Below are 23,440 nucleotides of genomic sequence, written 5' to 3' on the forward strand. Positions count from 1 at the left end.
AAAAGTGTGAACGAATTTTCAGTATACTACTGATTTGTAGCAGTAAGTCAGTGTGATAAAAATACATAATTAATCTTTTAATAATTTTCCTTATTTTCTTCAATAATCAGGTGCGACACATTTTAAAGAAACAGTCATGGGAACGCACAGAAGAAGAATCAAAAGTATTATGTCAGCTGCCTGATGTAACAGATTTGGTACAAAGTAGAATGGAAAGGCATCATTCTCTAAAAGAAAGAACAAAAGAGGTATTTATGTTCTTTTTTTGTAGTCTCTGCAAATTCAGAAACATATATTGTTTTGTAGCTGAGAAGCTTTTGAACTAGTTATGACATTTCCTGAATATGTATTATTATTGCATTTGGCATTGAATAACCATCATATAGTAACTGTTGCAGAGACTTCTGTGGAGTGAGGACATTAGAAATGTTTTGCTGGTATTATTCCATATGAAAGAAACATGTGAGATAGAATAAATTTTATTGATAATCTGTTTGTTTTGTTTTGTGAAAATCCTTGTGTTTCACATCACCAGGAGAAATATATGAAACAGATTACTTGTTATTATCCATTTTTTATTTTGTTACATTATCACATAATGAAATATTTAAAAAACATGAACAATAATGGAAAGTGTGCATTTGCTGGTTCGTGGTCTGCTATGAACTATTGGTAACTACTTGCATGTCGTGTTGAATTAGATAGGACCAGACTCAATGTAGAATCATCCTTTGTTTTAAGTTGCATTGTTGAGGATATTTGATCATTTCAGCTGATTACTTGAATGCTCTTGAGAAAAAATTGTAATTTATATGGAGCATTTTGGTTTGCTGCTATAATAATTAATGTTTGGTTTTAGTTGCATGTGCTGCCATTCCTGAATTGTGTTTCCTTTTGTTCTCTATGTCCTTGGTGTGTTTTTTTTTTTTTTTGGCCTACCTGTCTATCCTGTGTAGTGCAAACCAGAAGTACAGTTGAGCTTGTAGACACCAGGTTTCATAAGGTGGTGGATGGAGAAGTTTTGGGGGGCTTCAGGAGATTAGAAATCTTCTTGAAGGGGTAGAAAGCTCCTTTATATTTTGTTGATGTAGTATACTTGATATTTTCTCTTTTTGATAATTTCTCACAAACCTTAATAATATTTACCCTTAGCTAAATTTACTATTGAATTGGAGGTAAACTGGTGTTTACTATTTTTAAACATTTCTAAAAGTATCTCAACAGAACACTCGATTTCTCAATATACACTGGACGCCAACAAACACTCACTGGATGATATTTGCATGCCACATCCCGTCACCATCTAATGCAAAAAATAGATATTATTCATTCCCTACATTATAATTCTTATAGAATCTCCTATAATATAGATAAAAGAAACCAAGAGCTTGACTACCTAAGCACCATCCTACCAAAGAATGGTTACAATAGAACATTAGACAAAATTCTATGTCAGTCTCCTACAGTCAGATGAACATGAAAAACAAGACTTCAGAGGAATGGTAATTCTCCATTATATGCAGTCAGTCACAAATAAAATATCAGTGATACTACATCAGCAAAATATAAAGGTGGTTTTCTACCCATTCAACAAGATCTCCAATCTCCTGAAATCTCCAAACCTTCATCATCCACCTCTCAAGAAAGCTGGTATCTACAGGATGAACTGCACCTATGGTTTGCTCTACATAGGACAGACAGGCAGGTTGGGAGAAACACACCAATCAGATGTCAACAAAAGGAAACAAATCAGGACTGGCTATACAAACAACAGAAACCAAACATCAAGTATTATGGCAGCAAATCAAAATCCTCTACATAGATTATAATTTTTTCTCAGGAGCATTCAAGGAATTAACTGAAATGATCTAAACATCTCAATGGTACAACTTAAAACAAGGGATACCTCTACATCAAGTCTAGTCTTCTCTAATTCAGTACAACATGCACAAGATCACCAGTAGTTTGCAGCAGACCATGAACCAGCAAACATCATCATCATGGCAAATGCATGCTTTCCATTGTTATTCCTGTTTTTTAAATATTTCATTTTGTATGTTACCTTAAACCTGTTTTTCAGTTTATTCACATATTTCTTTTAATGATGTGAAATACAAAATGTTCACAAAATTATCTCTTTCTTTCATGTGGAATAATAGCAGCAAAAACATTTTTAACATTGTATAGTAAGTTGTGACTTCAAACTTCCTAATAACCAACAGAAACCAACAGAAATTTTACTCTTAGATTTTTTTCTATGGCCAAAGTGAGTTTTTATTTATTTATTTATTTTTTCTATTCTAATAACAGATTATTCCCAATTAACAATCCACGTCATTGTACGGTTGCCAAAGAACATTTCGCTGAATCATTACTGTTATCTCTGAAAAGTGCATTTTTTCCTTCTGGGTGGAGATAATGCAGTGACCAGTGTGATAGGATTAAGACGAGAATGAAGGTTGATGAATTTAAGATGTTCTGATATTAAAACATTTCAGAACATCTTAACCTACTTTGAACCACTTTGCCTAACTTCCACTCCCTAGGGAGTGGAAGTTAGGCAAAGTGGTTCCTTTGCATAAGGGTGGCTCTAAAACAGCAGTATTGAATTACAGACCAATCACCATCTCAGGAGTAGTGGTAAAAGTATTGGAAAAGTTGGTTAAAGACAAAATTCAAGAATGGGTGGATCAGGATATGATACTCTATAGAGGCCAACATGGTTTTGTTAAAGGTAGATCCTGCCTTAGCAATCTATTAACTATTCATAATAGAATAACATCTGAGTTGGACAAAGGAACTGGCTGCACAGTGGTACTTCTGGATTTTGCTAAGGCTTTTGACAGGATACCCCATAGAACACTGTTACGCAAATTGGAGCAGATGGGAATGGATATTAAATTGGTGATATGGATAGGAGAATGGCTCAGGGAGAGATACCATAAGGTGGTGTATGGAGGAGCCGAGTCCAGAATGAGGCAGGTGACCAGTGGTGTGCCTCAGGGCTCTGTGCTTGGGCCAATGTTGTTTAATTTGTATATAAATGATATAGGAAACGGCTTAAAGGGAGATATTCAGTTGTTTGCTGATGATGCAAAGTTGTGTAGTGCAATAAAAAATCAAGCTGATGTTGAAAGTTTGCAGGAGGATTTAAATAAGCTGGTAAAATGGGCAAAAGAAAATGGATGTCAGTTCAATGTGGAAAAGTGTAAAGTCATGCATTTTGGGATTAAAAGATTACCAGCTGTGTACTACATCGATGGAAAGGTACTCCAAGAGATTGATGAGGCTAGGGACTTAGGGGTATTGGTAGATAGGGAGATGAAGTTCAGAGGACACATTGCTAAGGTGTCCAAGATTGCACATAGAATTACTTGGTTGTTGAGGAACACACTGACATCCAGAGATAAAGAGGTTATTATTCCCCTTTATAAAGCATTGATACTTCCACATTTGGATTACTGTGCTCATGTCTGGTCACCTGGATTCCTTGGAGATGAGGAGGCTGTGGAGAGGGTTCAGAGAAGAGTGACCAAGTTGGTGAGTGATATAAAAAATGCTCCCTACATTGATAGATTGAGAGCTTGTGGATTGCAGAGATTGGTTGATAGGCGAAGAAGAGGGGATATGATAGAAACATTCAAATTACTAAAAGGTTTTTATAGGATTGATGCAGGGGAAATGTTTCAGCTGTGTGATAGTGATGGAAGAACAAGAGGTCATCTCTGGAAATTAAAGAAGAGTGTGGTTAACAAAGGTGTTAGAACAAGGTTTTTTGCCTGGAGGGTGGTGAATGAGTGGAATTCATTGCCTGACTTAGTTGTGAGCTCTTCGTCTGTAAATGAATTCAAGAAGAGATATGACAGATATTGTTTTGCTAGTTTGGGTCTCCCGCAATGAGTCTACTGACTCCATGGAGATACCCGTAATAATAATAATAATAATAAAACATCTCAATGTAAATACATCCATAAAGTTGGGTGTGAGATATGTGTGTTATGAAGAAAGTCCAAGGGGCAAGGTTAAGTGCAGAGCCTTTAACCAATATATTTCCATTACATCAAGGAGGATCTAAGATTTTTTTTTTCTTTCTTGTATTTACTCTCTAAAGAGATTTTTACTCAGTGTTTATTAATTACACAAGGGTTCAATTCCTATTGGTGCAATGACTTTTAACTATTTCTTTTAGAATACAGAAAATCACTGACTCAAGACTAAATAAAAATATATATATACATTTAATGAAACTAAAACATGATATACATTAAATAAAATTACATAAATAACTACAAAATTAACTGGATCCAAGGCCTTCTAAAATACTAAAATCTACACTTTAGAGATTTGCTTATTCAATAATATTAAAATCATTCATTTTCTGACTCATTCTATTATTGGATTGTTTGACATATACTTAATCTCATCTACCAGACTAAACACCTTTTTTTCACAACAACAAAATCGTTCATCAGAGTCGGTTTCTTTGTTAGGCCCTTTTCGAAAATATAAAATTTTCTTCTTCTATTCCAATGGATCCTCTTTTATCTCCCTTATGTAGCATACAATATTATTCCTCCTATCTCACTAAAGTATAAATATTCTTACTTCTTACCTCTTGCAGTTCTGTTTAACACACAATTTGCTAATTTTTGTACCAGAGAAATAAGTTTCTTCTACTACTTCATAAACAAATATCTAAGTTGAGCTCTTCATGTTAAGCCACTTTATAGTTTCAAATTTCATCAATTGCTTTTTCCATATTAGTACAGTGTCCTGAAACTTTCTATTCAGCATTTCCTCAAACATTCAATTAGAACGTCGATCGCAATATCTTCTTTTATTTACTAAATATTTGTTGACAGTCTTAACTTTTCCAGTTTAAAGATTCACAGTTCTATGATTCCTTTTCGAAATCTTCTATTAATATTCTCCTGACTGTCACTTAAAACTTAAAAACTTCCTAAGAACAAAATTCTCCAGTTGCCATTCTCAAATTTCCATTAGCTATCTGTACTTGTTTTCCTCATTACCCAATACCGAATGCTCTCTCTCTGTCAGCTGTCAATCACCCATCAATCTCCTCAGCGAGCATGCACACTCCATGCAAATTGTAAGTGAGAAGTTACGTATAATGGCTGACATGTCTCCATTTGCATAACGAAAATGTCTTACAAAATACAACAAATATCTGAACACTTGTCAATTTTAAATTACAATAAAAAATTTGAAGGTAACCTGTCAGAATCTAGTAATTACATCAAAATTTCAAATGCTTTACATTTCATTTCGATAATAATAATATCAATAATGGGCATGTCGCAAGTGATGATATACAGTCACATGTGTATAAATCAAAAAACTAATGATATATTAGAATATAGAAGCAATTGTAAAAAGCTTCATAATTGTAAATTATGATTATTTTTAAGGCAGCCATAAAGTTGGGTGTGAAATATCCTGTGTTATGAAGAAAGCCCAAGAGGCAGAGCCTTTAACTAAAATGTTTAAGTCTCAGTGCTGGTAGAATGCCATGGGGATTGAAAGAGGGCAATATATTTCCATTACACCAAGGAGGTGCTAAGATTGAGGTTTCAAATTATAGACCAGTTAAGGTATTTGAAAAATTAGTTATGGGCAGAATTCAGAAATGGGTGGGTAGCAGTTTAATTCTCTATGGGAAATGTTTGGCTTTGTAAAAAGGAGAGTGGTCTTGTTAGTAATTTACTCACTTTCTCTAATAAAGTCTGTTGAGTTATGTATATGGAAAAAGGCTACACAATGATATTGTTGAACTTTGCAAAAGCATTTGGCAGGATGCTACTCAAAGCCCTACCATGTAAATTGGAGAAAATGGAGTTGAACATGAAGCTGTGACACAAAGGAGAAGGTGACTGATAAAGACAGATATCATATAGTAGTATATGGTGGAGTTGAATCAAAGAGATGAGTAATTTGCTGTGGGGCTCTCTACTTCGACTGCTGCTGCTATTCAATTTGTACATCAATGATACTGGAATTATTTGACAGTGGGGGGGGATATTCACTTGTTTATTAATGATGCTAAACTATGGAGAGCAATCATTAATAAAGATAATATAGGGATTCTGCAAAATGATCTAAATAGGCTTGTGGGTAAAGGATAATAGCTGCCAATTCATTGCCTCAGTGTAAAGTTATGCACTCTGGCATCAAAAAACTATAATAATAATCCATGTATCACTTAAGGCCCATGACCTCTCCATATTGGTTTTGTAACCATAATTTTCTGATTAGGTGGTTTGTCTTATGCCTAAATATGTATGTGTTTTCCTAGTCAGTTTGCTTGTTTGCAGGAGGAAAAACTGTCACCTCAGTATGAAACTGGTTAACTCACTATCAGTTGAAAAACCATGATAAAGGTTCGTTGTATTCTAGAGAGTATTTGAATTTAGGTCTTTTTAGCCAGTGGATTTTGTCAAAACTGACTGAGCTATGGAACCTCTGATGATGAAAAAATAAAAATCAATTGATGAGGTTAAGAACTTAAGGGAAATGGTGAACAGGGGTTGAAGTTAGGAGGACATATTGCAACAGTAAACAAATTATTTCAAAGGATCACTTCAATGTTAAAAACATTGACAAGCAGGTATAGGGAAGTTTTTATCCCTCTTTATAGGCTTTGATATCTAGATATCTAGAAAAATAAAAAGATGTGTACCTCTGCTTCATAGATTACAAAAAGGCATTTGACAATGTTCAGCATGAACAATGAATTGAAATCCTTTCAAAAATAGGCATGGATGGAAAAGACATGCTAATAACTAATCTTTACTGGGAACAAACTTCACCTTTCAAAATAAATAGAGAGACCTCAGAAGAATTCCCAGTTCAGAAAGGTGTGAGACAAGGCTGTGTCTTGTCCCTGATTCTCTTAAACCTGTACACAGAAGAAATATTTAATAAAATTAATAACTTCAAAGGAATCTCTGTAGGGGGCAGACATATTAATAACCTAATATATTGTTACACCTGATATCTTAAGAATGTAGAATTCTCAGCTATCATGGTGTAACATGGAGAATAAATAAATTAAAAACCCTGCATAAAAGATAATAGATGAATTATTTAAAAGAAAAAGAAATATTCTTGCATCCAATAAAATATATAAAATATAAAGGTGTTTGTTGAACTAACTAACAAAAAGAAAGAATATATTAATGTTGTAATATGATATAAAAGAGAAAATTTAACTAAATAAGACAGAAAAGGATTAGTCATAAGAGATGGTATGTGAGAGGCTAGAGATTAAAATATTAAGTAAATTCATAGAGAAATTTTGGAAAGGGGATTAAGTTAGAGGCTAGAAAAAGAAAAACAACAGACTGTCGCTCAGGGCCAATTCCCAGATTAAGACATCGTTACGGGCTCGCCGACCAAAGGACGTTTGGCAGAAAAACGCCACCCTAATCGGTCAGTGAAGTAAAATTAAGTAGGGGGCGGAGAAAAGAAGTTATAGAAGGCGCCGTTAGGAGAGCAAGTATAAAAGGGTTGGAAACCCCCCACCCCCACCCACAGGGCTTTTTAGACTTTACTTTTTAGGCTTTTAGACCTTTTTGGCTTTTGGTTTTTGGTTCTGTTCCAGGAGAGTTCTTCGCGAGCTCCTTCGTATGGGTTTCACGGTGTTTTCCTGAGTGGCGAGATTGGAGTTATATCTCCGTCGTCACAACATGGAAACAAAAGTGAGCGGAATTTCGGTTCCGTATTTCCTATGTAAGAAGCGAAGAATGCCATATAGTCGAGGAAAAGAAAGCATATCCTTTGTATTTCAACTTCAGTGACAACACGAAAAAGGGAAAGCTGTAAAGAAATCGATGTCCACGTCGTGAATTGCAGAGCCATTATTTAGACGATTCAAAGTGTGTCCTGAATAATGAAAGGTAAAGACCGCGTAGGCATAGTTCAATTCAAAAGGGAACATAGGAGGAGAAGATTATCGGAGAGGTTATGCCAAGATAGTTCAATCAGAAAAAGGTAGAGGCCCATATGGAGAAATCAAGAAAGAAAGGTACTGTAAAATATATCTCGTGTTAACTATAATTCGTCTGTAATAGTTATCATTATTCTAATACTGAACTGTTGAAGTGACCAAGGAAAAAATTATACTAGGACTTTAGTATCTGACAGAATATAATGAAAGTAAGCTTGCTAACATGAATATTATATAAGTAATTACGTGCCCTAAGAATTTTGCATGTCCATTGTAATGTATAGAAAATTTTAGATGTCATAGTTATGTGTTAGCATAGTAAAAGGTTTAGTTAATCTACTTAAGTTTGGATAGTTAAACAGTGTGAATTAATCTTATATGTCCATGTCATATGAAATTATGTGTAGAATTTGTTATGGCGGCATGATCGTGATACCCATTATAGGATCATAGCCTAATTACTTGTGATTAGCTAATGTTAGTTTGTAAATATTTAGTATAGCACTGAATTGAGTAATCACAAAAATTGAATTGTACCATGTTAAAGATTTTAATAAACCTTTGTTCAATGATAAAAAAGTTGTCTGAAATTGCTGTCCAATGCACCACTTGAAAAATACGAACCTAATCACGCGGGAAATTAATGTGTTAAGAAGGAAATTAATGTGTTAAGAAACGAGATAAAGTGTCACGACTGCAACATAGTTACACTTTCTGACATATTTTAGTTCTTTCTCCTTGTTTTTGCATATAATATCTTAAACTAAATGTCCCATAAGGCGCAGTATAATACAAATATTAGGGATACTAAGGGGAGAAATAACTTAGATATTAGTAAAAATTTTGGTGATATCTTGAACATAGATAAGCGGAAATTATTAGATAGAATAAAAATCATAAATTGGGACACAACAATATGCAGATGACACTGTTCTAGCTGAAAACAGATATGACCCCAAGACTTTTATGGATGAAACCCTCATGTACAGCAAACAGTATGGCCTCAGTTTCAACTTTAAAAAGACAAAAATCATGATAATTTCAAGAGAAAAGGAAATACCAAAAATATGCATTAATATAAAAGGAAATAAATTAGAACAGGTGCAAACATGCATATACCTCGGACACTTGATCACAGAGAATGGCAGGACAGAAGATGAAATTAGAAAAAGGATTGAAATTGTAAGGTCAACTTTCAACAATATGAAAAATGTACTGACATCTAGAGAATTAAATCTGAAAATAAGACTAAGAATCTCCAAATGTTACATATGGTTCACGTTATTATACGGAGTAGAGACATGGACACTCTCCAGTCTGAGTGTGAAAAAACTGGAGGCCTTTGAAATGTGGATGCTGTGAAGAATTATGAGACTATCATGGAAAGACAAAAAGACAAATGAAGAAGTACTAGAGATGGTAGGCATAAACAGGAGCCTGATAAAAGAAATTAAAAAGAGAAAAGTAAAGTCAGCTATTTCGGACATATTCTGAGACATAACTGCCTACAAAGGACACCTCGAAGGAACTGTCGAGGGAAAGAAGAGAAGACAAAGACTGGAGGGGATGAAAAATATAGAAGACTGGACTCTCTCTCTCATATGAGGAATGCAGCAGAGAGATGCAGAATAGGACATGGTGGAGACATATGGTAGTCAATCTCCTGGAGGGAGAAGACACCTGACAGGACATGCAGGACAGGATAGGCTTTGATATAACTACATAGAGCAGTAGTTGATAAAGGTGATGTATATATCCTGCAGGATGATTTAAATAAATTGGAAGGATAATGATTATCAATTTAATGTTGCAAAATATAAGGTTATGCACTTTTGGTTGAAAAAGTTGCATATGGTATGTCATATGGATGGTACCGGATTGCAGGAAATTGATGAGGCTAGGGACTTGGGGGATAATGGTGGACAAAGAGTTGAAGTTCAGAGGGCATATTGCAAAAGTTGGTAAACTAGCTCAGAGAATTACTGGAATGTTGAAAAACATGCTAACAAGTAAAGATAAGAAAGTTATTATCCCTCTTTATAAGGCTCTGATTTGGCCACATCTTGACTACTATGCACAAATTTGGTCACCTGGGTTTCTTGGGGGACCAGGTGGTGACCAAGATGGTGACAGGTGTTTTCTGTGGAATACTCCCTATGAGGATAGGTTGAAGGTTTGTGGGTTACAAAGCTTAGTTGATAGGCAGAAAAGAGGGGACATGAAAAAAAAAACTTGAAATTGTTAAAGAGGTTTTATAAAATTGATGCAGTGAAATTTTTCAATATATGACAAATAGCCAGAGAACTAGGGGCTATCTGTGGAAGTTCTGGAAGTGTGTATGGTTAGTAGGAGTGTACAGACCAGAATATTTGCACAGAGAGTGGTGACTGAGTGCAATGGATTGCCAGAATTGGTTGCGAGTTCCTTGACTGTGAATGAATTCAAGGAAAGGTATGATAGGATTTGTGTCTCCTGCAATGGGTCTCCAGACTCCATGAAGATGCCATAAAATCATGATGATAATAATATCGTCCACAGATTTGGTTGCCTGGGTTTCTTAGGGGGTGTGGAAGTAAGTGGTGGATAGGATTTAGAGGTGAGTGACCAAAATGGTGAGAGGTTTGTGGAATGCTCCCTCTGATAACAGACTGAAGGTTTTTGAATTACAGTTTAGCTAATAGGCAAAAAAGTGAGAGAGAATGCGATAGAAACATATAAGCTACTAAAGGAATTTTATAGAGTAGATGCTAGAGAAAATTTTCAATTCATGATTGGACAGGAGAAAACAAGGAATCACCCAAAGTTATGTGTGATTAGCAAGGGTGAGGACTAATTTTTTGCTGAGAGAGAGAGAGAGAGCGATCATTGGGTGAAATATGTTGCTAGGAGTGGTTGTGAGTGCTTTGTTGGTGATCAGCATTAAGGAAAAATACAATATTCATTTTCTCAATAATGGTTAGTATGAGCATCTCGTGATCATTCATTGGGGTTTGTGGATATACCTGTATAATGATGATAATATGAATGTAAATGGGTGATAATTGATAAAATTATTGTTTTGCAACTATGATATAAAACCTCCTCTTTTAGTAATTTAATATTGCTGGGTTCTTTAGAGTGGTAAATGAGTAGAATAAGCTGCCAGAGTCTGTTGTGGGTGCTATGACGGTGAGCGAGTTCAAGGCAAAGTATGATAGATACTGTGAGAATGTCGTATAGTTGTGTGGACATGATGTTTAGGGCCTCCCTTGATGAGTCTAAGGACTCCCTGGAGTCGCCTGAAGTAATAAGATGGATAGGTGGATGGTCGATGGAGAGATATCAAAGAGTAGTTTATTCAGGAATAGAGTCCAAAAGATGGCCTGTGACTAGTGGTGTGCCGCAGGGTTCTGTTCTTGGACCACTGCTGTTTAATCTGTTCATTAACGATATAGGGAAGGATCTAAGTGGAACAGTACATTTGTTCGCTGATGATGCAAAGTTGGGTAGGGCGATAGTGAATGCAGAAGATGTCAAAGTCTTGCAGGATGACTTAGATAGATTGGAGTTCTGGGCTAAGGAGAATGGATGTCAATTTAATGTGACAAAATGTAAGGTTATGCATTTTGGGGTGAAAAGATTAGCAGCAGTATACCACATTGGTGGAACTGTACTCCAAGAGATTGAGGCCAGGGACTTGGGAGTGTTGGTGGATAGGGAGATGAAGTTTAGGGGGGCACATTGCAAAAGTAGCTAAATCAACTCATCAACTCACTTGGATGCTGAAATACCTTGCCGAGCAGAGACAAGCAAGTTATTGTACTTCTGTACCGAGCCTTGATAAGACCTCATCTCGACTACTGTGCCAGATTTGGTCATCTCGGTTCCTTCTTGATGGGGAGGAGGTGGAGAGGATCTAGAGGCAAGTGACTAAGATGATAGCAGGTCTATGGAATGAACCATATGAGAACAGGTTGAAGATTTGTGGGTTGCAGAAACTAGTTGATAGGCGGAAAAAGGGAGATATGATTGAGACATTCAAATTGCTAAAGGAATAAGGATTCTATAGGATTAATTCAGAGGATATTTTTGAGATCAGGACTGGTGGTGGGAGAACTAGGGGACACCTATGGAAGCTGGGCAAGAGTGTGGTTAGCAGGGATGTTAGAGCTGGGTTCTTTACTTTTAGAGTGGTAAATGAGTGGAATAAGCTGCCAGAGTCTGTTGTGAGTGCTATGACGGTGAGCGAGTTCAAGGCAAGGTATGATAGATACTGTGAGAATGTCGTATAGTTGTGTGGACATGATGTGTAGGGCCTCCCTCGATGAGTCTAAGGACTCCCTGGAGTCGCCTGAAGTAGTAGTAATAATAATAATATTTGATAATACGAGAACCATCTAGTGTAAGTTACTGGATGGATACAGGCAAGATCATATGAAGAGTGAATGAAGGGAGGGATGAATCATCTGTGGAAATTATGACGAGGAAGAAGTAAGATTTTTGCTTGGAGAGTGGATGTAATTCCTTGCCAGAGAGGAGGTAAGTATATAGATTGTGAATGAATTTCAGATGTAATATGAGAGAGACTTGCATAATTAAAACAAACCTCATCATATCTCTTGACATAATAGAAATCTATTAATAATAATAATAATATATATTAAAAGTCTGTTAATAATAATAGATATTAAAATATAAAATATAATATATGCAACATTTACCTTTTTTTTTTTCAATATAGATTATGGATTTGCCAGAAGTATTAAACAAGAAATGTGAGAAATTAGCTGATGCAATACGGCATGCCACAAATGTTGTAGTTTATACAGGTGCTGGCATAAGTACAGTAAGTTTAAATGGTTGCTATTCTCTCTCTCTCTCTCTTTTCATTTGCTTAAATTAGAATACAGTATGTAATATATCTCTCTGATATGAATCTACACTTCATAATCTATCATCTGCGCTACACCATCATATATATTATTTTTATGTTAATTGCATATGTTCTCTTGCCTCATTGCCTGTTTTTGCAATATGTGAAGCTGGGAGGGAGAAGCTTGCTTCCTCCATATGAGACTGGCAACTTTCCTTCATTTGAAAAATGAAAAATAAACGTTACCAGTTGAATGAGTGCTTATGTCCCATTCTTTCAATTATGCTATGGAGGCATTCCATACTGGATCTGTTATTTAGTATGGGTAATAGCTAATGAATAGTGTTAGTGAAAGGCACTGTGAGATATTCAGACCTATTTCCAGATCTGATGGAAATTGGTCTGAGTTATCTCACAATGATGTTATAGCTGAAAGTATTGTGCAATATTTCCTCCACCCTTGAGCACTCCTCTGTATGTCTAGATTCTATAGAATCTATGAACACATTCTGCTTTCTTCCATAGCATGTCAGGATAATCTAGATGCTCGTTTGTTTTATATGGATGTAAGGTAATGTGTTTATCACAATTTATACTTTCCTGGGCAAAGTATGGTGTGTTGCATTCAGGTAATATATTATAGATGCTTAGTTGTATCAGTAGGCATCTATAAGCTATTATTGATGTTAGTTGTATCGGTAGGTTGTGCTTTTCTTTTAGTCAATGTTTTAGTTGACTGACTGACTTGCATTGTAGTATTATTTGGACCCTCAGTGCTTTGCACTTATCACTTTATGATATGACAGACTGTTTAATTATTTTTCATCACTATATGTTTCAAGAATAAAGAGTATGTCTAAAAAACTTTTTTGTGGAACTGTTTTTAGTTTTCAGAAACTCAAGCATGATATGGTGTTGTTACAACATATCAGGAATATTAATCTGTTGAGGAATATCTTTTGATTGATGTATCTCTGATTTGCTTACCTTAATTATTATGGATACTCTGAGCACATAACAATGTCCTAGTTTTTCCATCATCAAGAATAACCAGTATATTTACTTAAACTCTCCCTTCCAAATCTACTAGAATCGCAGTTTCTTTTACTGTTTCAGCTATTCAACCTTGCAATGGGAAGCCCTGTGTCTTCTCCATATACATATATCCTATCCTATCCTTCTCATCGGTCTTGGAAGGGTTGAGTCCCCCTCCTAATGAGGGGTTACTGGCGTATTAATGCAGCTGGTTCACCACTCCTCTGCTGCATTCCCTAAGGGTGATATTCATACCTGCATCCATTTGTGTTCATGGGGCAGGTTTGCCTGCTTGCAGGATGAAAAACCCCAGATAAACTTGGGGGTCGGGTGGGGAACCCTGCTGTCCATGCCCAAGACAGACTAACTTGGCTATGGCTGAGGAAGATCCTTCAGCTCCTCACGTTACCGACTAGAATTGAACCTAGGACACTCCTTCCCCAGGCATATGGTTGTGAAGCGCACAGCCACTAGGCTAACCACGCAGACAATAATATAATAACTGAAATTAATCATCATCATCATCATGTGTATCAAGAATTTAGGCCTAGCATGGCCTGTTCCAGTCTTAGAAGTTTTAGTTGAATCGTTTAAGAGGACATCCTGGTTTTCTTTTTCCTAATGGCTTGTACTTTAAGGCTTGTTTTGGTAATCATTCTGTTTTCATTCTTTGAACGTTTATGTTTATATTTTTTAATTTTTTCTATTACTAGTTCTTGGTTTAATTCTTTCATAATTTCTTCGTTTCTTTTGTGATCAAATAGGGTATATACTTTGCTGTTTTTCTCATAAACTTCATTTCTGCTGTTGTTAATCTTTGTTTGTCTTTTTGTTTTATTGTCCAGATTTCACTTCCATACATTAAGACTGGTAGGGCTAATGTATTGTATACTTTTAGTCTGGTTTGTTTTTGAACTAGGTTTGGTTTAAATATAGAGTTAATTACACCTGTCATTTTTAAATATTTTGTAATTTTTATGTTTATATCTTTTTCAGTTTCATATGTGATCATACATCCTAGGTAGTTAAATGAATTCACCTGTTCTAAGATCTTGTTATCTATTACTATTTTAGTTATAGTTACTCTAACATATAGTAACTGATATAGTAATATATAGATATATTACTGAAACTGAAAACTGAAAGTAATATATTACTATATTACTGAAAAATTTCAGTTACTATATTTATATTATAACTGAAATTAATAATATGAATAATATAGTAACTGAAATTTCATTACTATTTCCTTTATTTTACTAAAGTCAAATTGGTATATTTGGGGAGCATTAGAAGTAAAGACTCACACGATGATACTGCATGAATAAGAGAGACTTAAGTGAAGAAACAAAGCAAAGCCTAAAGTTTTGAATCATGCCACATAGTGTATTTGATTGAGCACTTTTGGCATTTGGACTAATGATCTGAGAATGAGTATTTTTCAGATTTGAGGCAGTTTTATGCATCTAAATTTATTGAGGTTAGACTGTTTTTTAGGGTGGGACCTAGATTTGAGGAATAGTCTTTCATACTTGTCTATGCTTATGTGATGTACAGTGACCTTCTTCAGTGGATTTTTTGATGGACATCCAAGGCATGGTCTGCAACTCCTGAGAGGCCATAGTGGTATTACTAAATGTATCCTTTGAAACAGGTTGAGATTTTGATGTTGGCTGTTCTGTCTGTCTGTCTTTCTGGTAGGGAAGGTAGGGAAGATTACATTTGCAGGGCATTTGGCAGACATCTATGAATTGTAGTTGGTCTTTGAGAGGTGTGCACAAGGGATGGCAGTTTTTTCATGTGGTTTTGAAGGTGGTCACCAGATTGTATTTAGGATTTTTGCAAGATATAAGGGATAGTGATTGATTTGTTGTAGTTTTAGGAGAGGGGGAGAAGGTGTGGGATTCATCTCTTTAAAGAGACTAAACACTGAGGATTAATTGAATGTACAACTGCTCAATCATATTAGTGCACTAACTTTTAACTTTATTATTTTTAGAATCCAGGAATTAATTGACTCGAGACCAAATAAAAAAAAAAAAATTAATGAAACTAAAAACTGTATGCGTATTAAATCTAATGAAATTAATAACTAGAAACTACTTGGATCCAAGGCCTTCTAAATAAAACCTGTACTTCGAGATCTTTTATCTTTAGTGGACAAATTCATTCTCTCTCTCTCTCTCTCTGACTTATTCTATTAATTATTATGTAATACCTCCATGGAGCCCAAATTGAGGGAGGGCATCTGCTCTACAACTCTCTGTCTCCACCAACTACCTTCATCATCCACACCAATGCCATCTACCGCCGACCATCACTAGTACTTTCATAGACTGAGATGAGATATCTTCAAAATTCGACCAATCAGTTCAGAGATGCCAGAAATATAAGGGATTGGAACCCTGTGGTCTGTTGAAGAATCTGAGGTGTTGGAACATAGGAGCCAATTATCTGCTAGATTTGATTAGAGTTGTAACCATTAAATTCCATTAACGTTTTGAAGTGAGGTTTTTGTTGTAAGCTTGAAGAAGAGGAGCACGCATTATGTGCTCTATTAATTAAAGACTTGATAACACCAATTTTTTGATAGATGTGATGAGCAGACTTGATGAATGTATCTGCCAGTAAAGGTAGGCATTCGATAAACACTGGTTGTAAATTACAGGAGGCTGTGTGCATAAGAAGGATGACCAAGAATAGTAAGTACACTACCAGCCTTGGGGTTTTTCCATGGTGAATTGAATGCGTGAGTGAAGGCTATTGATCTGTTGTAGGAACATTGGTAGTCCTCTGTCTCCACCTTTGGCAAACTATTTTTTGAACTGTCTGGAAGATACCTTCTTCTCATCCATTCATCCCCAACCCTCTCATTGGTTTCGTTATGTTGATGATGTCTTTGCTGTTTGGCCTCATTCTGAAAATGAACTTGCCACTTTCTGACAACAGATCAATAGCCTTCACCCACACATTCAATTCACCATGGAAAAAGTAAGGCTGGTAGTGTACCATTTTTGCACATCCTTCTTATGCGCACAGCCTCCAGTAATTTATCAACCAGTGTTTATCGAAAACCTTTACTGGCAGATACAGTCATCAAAAGTCTGCTAATCACATCTCTCAAAAAATTGGTGTTATCAAGTCTTTAATTAATAGAGCACATAATATGTGCTCCTCTTCCTCAAGCTTACAACAAGAATTTCTCACTATCAAAACGTTAATGGAATTTAATGGTTACAACCCTAATCACATCTAGCAGATAATTGACTCCTATGTTCCAACACCTCAGTATTCTTCAACAAACCACAGGGTTCCAATCCCTTATATTTCTGGCATCTCTGAATTGATCAATCGAATTTTGAAAAAAAGTATCATCTCATTCCCACATATTTTCCTATCAACAAAATTTCTCATCTGTTTGCCATCTACAAAAGACAAACTGTCACCTCTATCATTAGCTGGCATTTACCAGATACCTTGTGAATGTAATCTAACATACTTTGGGCAGACTTGGCTGTACTGTGGAAAAAAAATTAATGAACATCAGTATTATATCGAATACATTAAACCTCAAACGTCTGGTCTGGCACAACATAGCATTAACACTAAACACAGTATCCAGAACACAGTATCCAGTAAACACAGAAGCTTGTCTTCTCCATAGAAACAGGTTTAAATATGAACACCTTTTCAAAGAAAGTCGTTCATATTTAAATTGTGAAGCCCTCTTTTACATTGGCCAAATCTGAATTGGAACGATTGTCTCTCTCTCTCTCTCCCAAAAGTTTGGGAGATTCTTATTTTATGTAACCATCAAAAATAGTGTTTAATAGTATTTTTAATATTATTATTATTAATTTCTAGCATGCAGCAACAGTTTTAATTGGTAAACCACAGACTGCTGTATGTACCTTGTATTCCCGTTTCTTTGATTTGCTTGTTTCTACGCACTGATGATGTACTGTTATTTTCAGTACAAAATATCTATACTTTTGTTTCATTAAGGGGTGTTTAAGGGTCAAAGCTGTATAACTGAGAGAAGACCTACACATAGCCTTTAAAGGAATGCGGAGAACCGAGCAGGGCTTCTGACTTAATGTCCAATCCTCACTTTCTCGTGGTGCACCCTGTTCGGTATCTACCTGGATACTGAATGAAAGAGGATGAGCTGGCAATTTGGGATTTAGCCGACCAAATTGTATTCTTATTGGTTAAACCAAAATAAAAAAATGATGGTACAACATGACAAAATTTCATGCTAGTCCGAGGTCACCTGGTTAAACAAGGCCCCCATTGTTTTTGCCAGGGAACCAGGGCGAACAGCGAAAAGTCAGCTACTTGAGCAAATTTGAAAGCACACCCCAAACTCAACATCGCCAGAGTTAAAGATCAGTACTATCAACATAAGAAGCCTGAATGGCAAAGAAATGGAGCTACCTGAAGAATTAGATAAGTACCAGATCGACATAATAGTGGTGACTGAAACTAAAAAGACAAAATCTGGTGAGATCTTTCTGAACAATAAATACAAAATGTTATATTCAGGAAATGACAATCAAGGAAAAGAAGGAGTAGCCATATTATTCAACACAAAATACGAGGCTAATCTTCTTGAATTAGCCTCGTATTTTGTCTCAAGTAGAGTGATGTGGGCTAATATCAGAATGGTGAATTGGACAATGAGACTTATTTGTGCCTATGGTCCCACAGAAGGTTCTACTATGGTAGAAGTGGAGGAACTTTTTAATGCTTTAAAAAAAGCAACTGACACAATGAAAAAGGAAAAGTTGGTCCTTGTTCATCATCATCATCATCATCAAATTCCTGCCATGTACCCTCAAGGGGTGTACAGGATATGACAGTACTACATGAAAAAATTACATCATTACTAACTTCCTATCTACAATTTTCCTCCAAATCAGTCTGTTACTTGTCAAGACTCCAACATTATCAGATCTTATATTTCTATCGTCTAAGGCACTTTATACCGTATCGATCCACCTATATCTTGGTCTTCCTCTGGGTCGTTTTCCTGCCAACCTGGCAGAGAACACTTGTTTTGCTAATCTTTCCTCTCCCATTCTATTTAAGTGACCATACCATCTGAGATTAGCTCTGCTAACGCATTCCTGGATGCTGACAATGTCAAGTTCTTTCCTAATATCCTCATTTTTAATATGATATTGCCATTGATGCCATCTGTTCACGCCTCTAATCTTTCTCAGGACTCTCATATCTGCGGTCTCTAGTCTTTGGTCAAGCGTTTTACTTCTGACCCAGCTCTCAGATCCATAAGTTAAAATTGGTTTGAACACAGTCTTGTATACAGCTAATTTAGTGTTCCTACTAATTTCTTTCTTATTCCATATGAATTTATTCAATTGACTTCCCACGATACCAGCTTTGCTGATTCTGTTGTCTATTTCTATATTTAGTTTACCATCTTCAGTAAAAATTGTGCCTAAGTAGCTGAAATGTTTTACTTGTTCCACAGGTTCTCCATTCACAACACAGTTGACATTTTCAATGATTCTGCCTATTTTCATTGTCTTTGTCTTTTTATTGCTGACCTTCATACCATATCTATTACAACAGCTATTCAATTTAGTCAGAGAATCTTGCAGACTTGTAGCGGATTTATTTAGAAGTATAACATCATCCGCATAAAGCAAAGAGCTGACATTAACATCTCCAATTTTGATATCAGGTTTAATACCACATTCCTTCATAATGTGATCCATATAGATAATGAATAACAGAGGGGATAATGTACATCCTTGTCTCACACCAAATTTAACATTAAACCATCTTCCTGTACTTCCTTCAATTCTAACTGCTGATTCACAACTCAAATAAAGACTAAGTATTGCTTGATATAATGCCCCATTGACACCATATAACTGCAGCGTATTGAATAGCTTCTCTCTTGGCACCTTGTCATATGCCTTTTCCAAATCGACAAAACTTAAATACAGATCTTTGTTATATTCCCATGCTTTCTCGACTATTTGTCGTAAAGTGAAGATCTGATCCTGACAGCCTCTATTGGCCTGAATCCAGCTTGTTCTTCACCAAGCTTTTCTTCCACAATTCTTCTCAACCGTTTCTCAAGTATACTTGCATAGATCTTGCCAGGAACACTCAGTAGGGAAATACCTCTGTAATTCTCACATTCAGTTTTATTTCCCTTTTTATATATGGGTACTATGAGAGCTCTACTCCAATCATCGGGAATTCGTCCCTCTGTCCAGGCTTTCTGAACTATGCAGTGCAGCCACTGTAAGACTCTTATACCACCATACTTCAGCATTTCTGGTCGAATATCATCTACTCCTGCTGCCTTTCCACATTTCAAGCCTTTGATGGCTTTTTCTACTTCAAGTATGGATATGTATTCCTGACTGCATGCCTGGTCAGTGTTTTTTATCACTGTGCTGTCATCACTGCTTGTTTCATTTAGCAGTTTTTCAAAGTAATTACTCCATACTTCAAGGATATCTTTTTCTCCTGTTTTCATTTCACCTTTATCATCTCTAATTCCTTTTACAGCACTCTTTCCTCCATTCCTAAGCTTCTTCAACAACCTCCAGAATATTTTGCCACGTTCTTGATATTTATTTTCTATATTCTTGCCAAAGTCCTCCCATGACTTTTGTTTAGCTAGTTTTACACACTGTTTAGCTTTCTTACATTTGTCTCTGTATTCTGTAAGAGTAAAAGCTGACTTATTTGCCAGGAACTTTTGATATGCTTTCTTCTTTTCCTTCACTGCCTCTTTAACTTCCTGTGTCCACCAGGGAGTTCTGATTTTTTTATCTTTGCACACAACTTCACCACATGCCTCTCTGGAAGAATCAATCAATGTTTCCTTCAGAGTTTGCCACTGAATCTCCAAGGTTTGATTCCTGTTCTCAAACTCTTTCATTTTCTTTTCAATAATATTTCTGTATTTAGTCTACAGTTTACATCTGAGAGCTGCTCAACTTTTATTCGCTTTAAAACTTTCTTACATGTTATTCTTTTCAATATGAAATTCAATTTTATCCTGCTCAAGACTAAATAGTGATCACTTCCAATTTCAAATCCTCTGTACACTCTGGTGTCCTGCACCAGGGAGAAAACATCACTATCAACAATAACATAGTCAATGAGACTTTTCTTATTCCTAGCCTCTTCTCTCCATGTGAATTTGTGCACATTTTTATGTTGGAACATGGTGTTAGTAATAACCAGTCCATGTCCTGAGCAGAAATCCAACAGATATTTGCCATTATTATTAGCTTTGCTCTTTTCTCCAAATTTTCCCAAAATATTTTTGTATGTCTCACAATCATTTCCTACTCTACTATTTAGATCCCCAACAAGGACCAACTTTTCCTTTTTCATTGTGTCAGTTGCTTTTTCTAAAGCCTCAAAAAATTCCTCCACTTCTACCTTAGTAGAACCTTCAGTGGGACCATAGGCACAAATAAGTCTCATTGTCCAGTTCCCCATTCTCATATTTGCCCACATTACTCTACTTGAGACTGACTGCCATTCAAGAAGATGTTGGTCCTTGTTGGGGATCTAAATAGCAGAGTAGGAAATGATTGTCAGACATACAAAAATATTTTGGGAAAATTTGGAGAAAAGAGCAAAGCTAATAATAATGGCAAATACCTGTTGGATTTCTGCTCAGGACATGGACTGGTTATTACTAACACCATGTTCCAACATAAAAATGTGCACAAATTCACATGGAGAGAAGAGGCAAGGAATAAGAAAAGTCTCATTGACTATGTTATTGTTGTTAGTGATGTTTTCTCCCTGGTGCAGGACACCAGAGTGTACAGAGGATTTGAAATTGGAAGTGATCACTATTTAGTCTTGAGCAGGATAAAATTGAAAAGAAGAACATGTAAGAAAGTTTTAAAGCGAATAAAAGTTGAGCAGCTCTCAGATGTGAATTGTAGACGATAATACACAAAGATATTGAAGAAAAAATGAAATAGTTTGAGAACAGGAACCAAACCTTGGAGATTCAGTGGCAAGCCTTGAAGAAAACCCTAATTGATTCAGCTAGAGAGGCATGTGGTGAAGTTGTCTGCAAGGGTAGAAAAATCAGAAATCCATGGTGGACACAGGAAGTTAAAGATGCCGTGAAGGAAAAGAAGAAAGCACATCAAAAGTTCCTGGCAAATAAGTCAGCTTTTGCTCTTAGAGAATACAGAGACAAATGTAAGAAAGCGAAACACTGTGTAAAACTAGCTAAACAAAAGTCATGGGAGGAATTTGGCAAGAACATAGAAAATAAATATCAAGAAGGTGGTAAGATATTCTGGAGGTTGTTGAAGAAGCTTAGAAATAGAGAAAAGAGTGCTGTAAAAGGAGTTAGAGATGATAAAGGTATCATGCAAATGGGAGAAAAAGATATCCTTGAAGTATGGAGTAATTACTTTGAAAAATTGCTAAATGAAACAAGCAGTGATGACAGCAATGTGATAAAAACGCTGACCAGGCTTGCAGTCTGGAATACATATTCATACTTGAAGTAGAAAAAGCCATCAAAGGCTTGAAATGTGGAAAAGCAGCAGGAGTAGATGATATTCGATCAGAAATGCTGAAATATGGTGGTATAAGAGTCTTACAGTGGCTACTGCATAGTTCAGAAGGCCTGGACAGAGAGACGAATTCCCGATGATTGGAGTAGAGCTCTCATAGTACCCATATATAAAAAAGGGAAATAAAACTGAATGTGAGAATTACAGAGGTATTTCCCTACTGAGTGTTCCTGGCAAGATCTATGCAACTATACTTGAGAAATGGTTGAGAAGAATTGTGGAAGAAAAGCTTGGTGAAGAACAAGCTGGATTTAGACCAAATAGAGGCTGTCAGGATCAGATCTTCACTTTACGACAATTAGTTGAGAAAGCATGGGAATATAACAAAGTTCTGTATTTAAGTTTTGTCAATCTGGAAAAGGCATATGACAAGGTGCTAAGAGAGAAGCTGTTCAATACACTACAGTTATATGGTGTCAATGGGGCATTATATCAAGCAATACTTAGTCTTTATTTGACTTGTAAGTCAGCAGTTAGAATTGAAGGAAGTACAGGAAGATGGTTTAATGTTAAATCTGGTGTGAGACAAGGATGTACATTATCCCCTCTGTTATTCATTATCTATATGGATCACATTATGAAGGAAAGTGGTATTAAACATGATATCAGAATTGGAGATGTTAATGTCAGCTCTTTGCTTTATGCAGATGATGTTATACTTCTAAATAAATCTGCTACAAGTTTGCAAGATTCCCTAACTAAATTGAATAACTATTGTAATACATATGGCATGAAGGTGAGCATTAAAAAGACAAAGACAACGAAAATAAGTAGAATTGTTAAAAATATCGACTCTAATGTGAATGGGGAACCTGTGGAACAAGTAAAACATTTCAGCTACTTAAGCACGATTTTTAGTGAAGATGGTAAATTAAATATGGAAATAGACAACAGATTCAACAAAACTGGTATGGTAGGAAGTCAATTGAATAAATTCATATGGAATAAGAAAGAAAATAGTCAGAACTCTAAATTAGCTGTATACAA

General features: G+C 35.8%; 1 protein-coding gene across 1 annotated transcript in view; it reads left to right on the forward strand.

Annotated features, from left to right (window-relative positions):
• Sirt7 (sirtuin 7) overlaps positions 1 to 23,440 on the forward strand; it is a 190,480-nt gene that overhangs the window by 12,903 nt on the left and 154,137 nt on the right. Inside the window, exons 2-3 of the mRNA XM_090407584.1 lie at positions 111 to 248; positions 12,687 to 12,791. Coding sequence (XP_090263710.1) covers positions 111 to 248; positions 12,687 to 12,791 — 243 coding nt within the window. The remainder of the gene's footprint in view (positions 1 to 110; positions 249 to 12,686; positions 12,792 to 23,440) is intronic.

This window comes from Typopeltis vanoorti, chromosome 17 (assembly GCF_054136105.1).
Source record: "Typopeltis vanoorti isolate ZY-2024b chromosome 17, IOZ_Tvanoo_1.0, whole genome shotgun sequence".
NCBI lineage: Eukaryota > Metazoa > Arthropoda > Arachnida > Uropygi > Thelyphonidae > Typopeltis > Typopeltis vanoorti.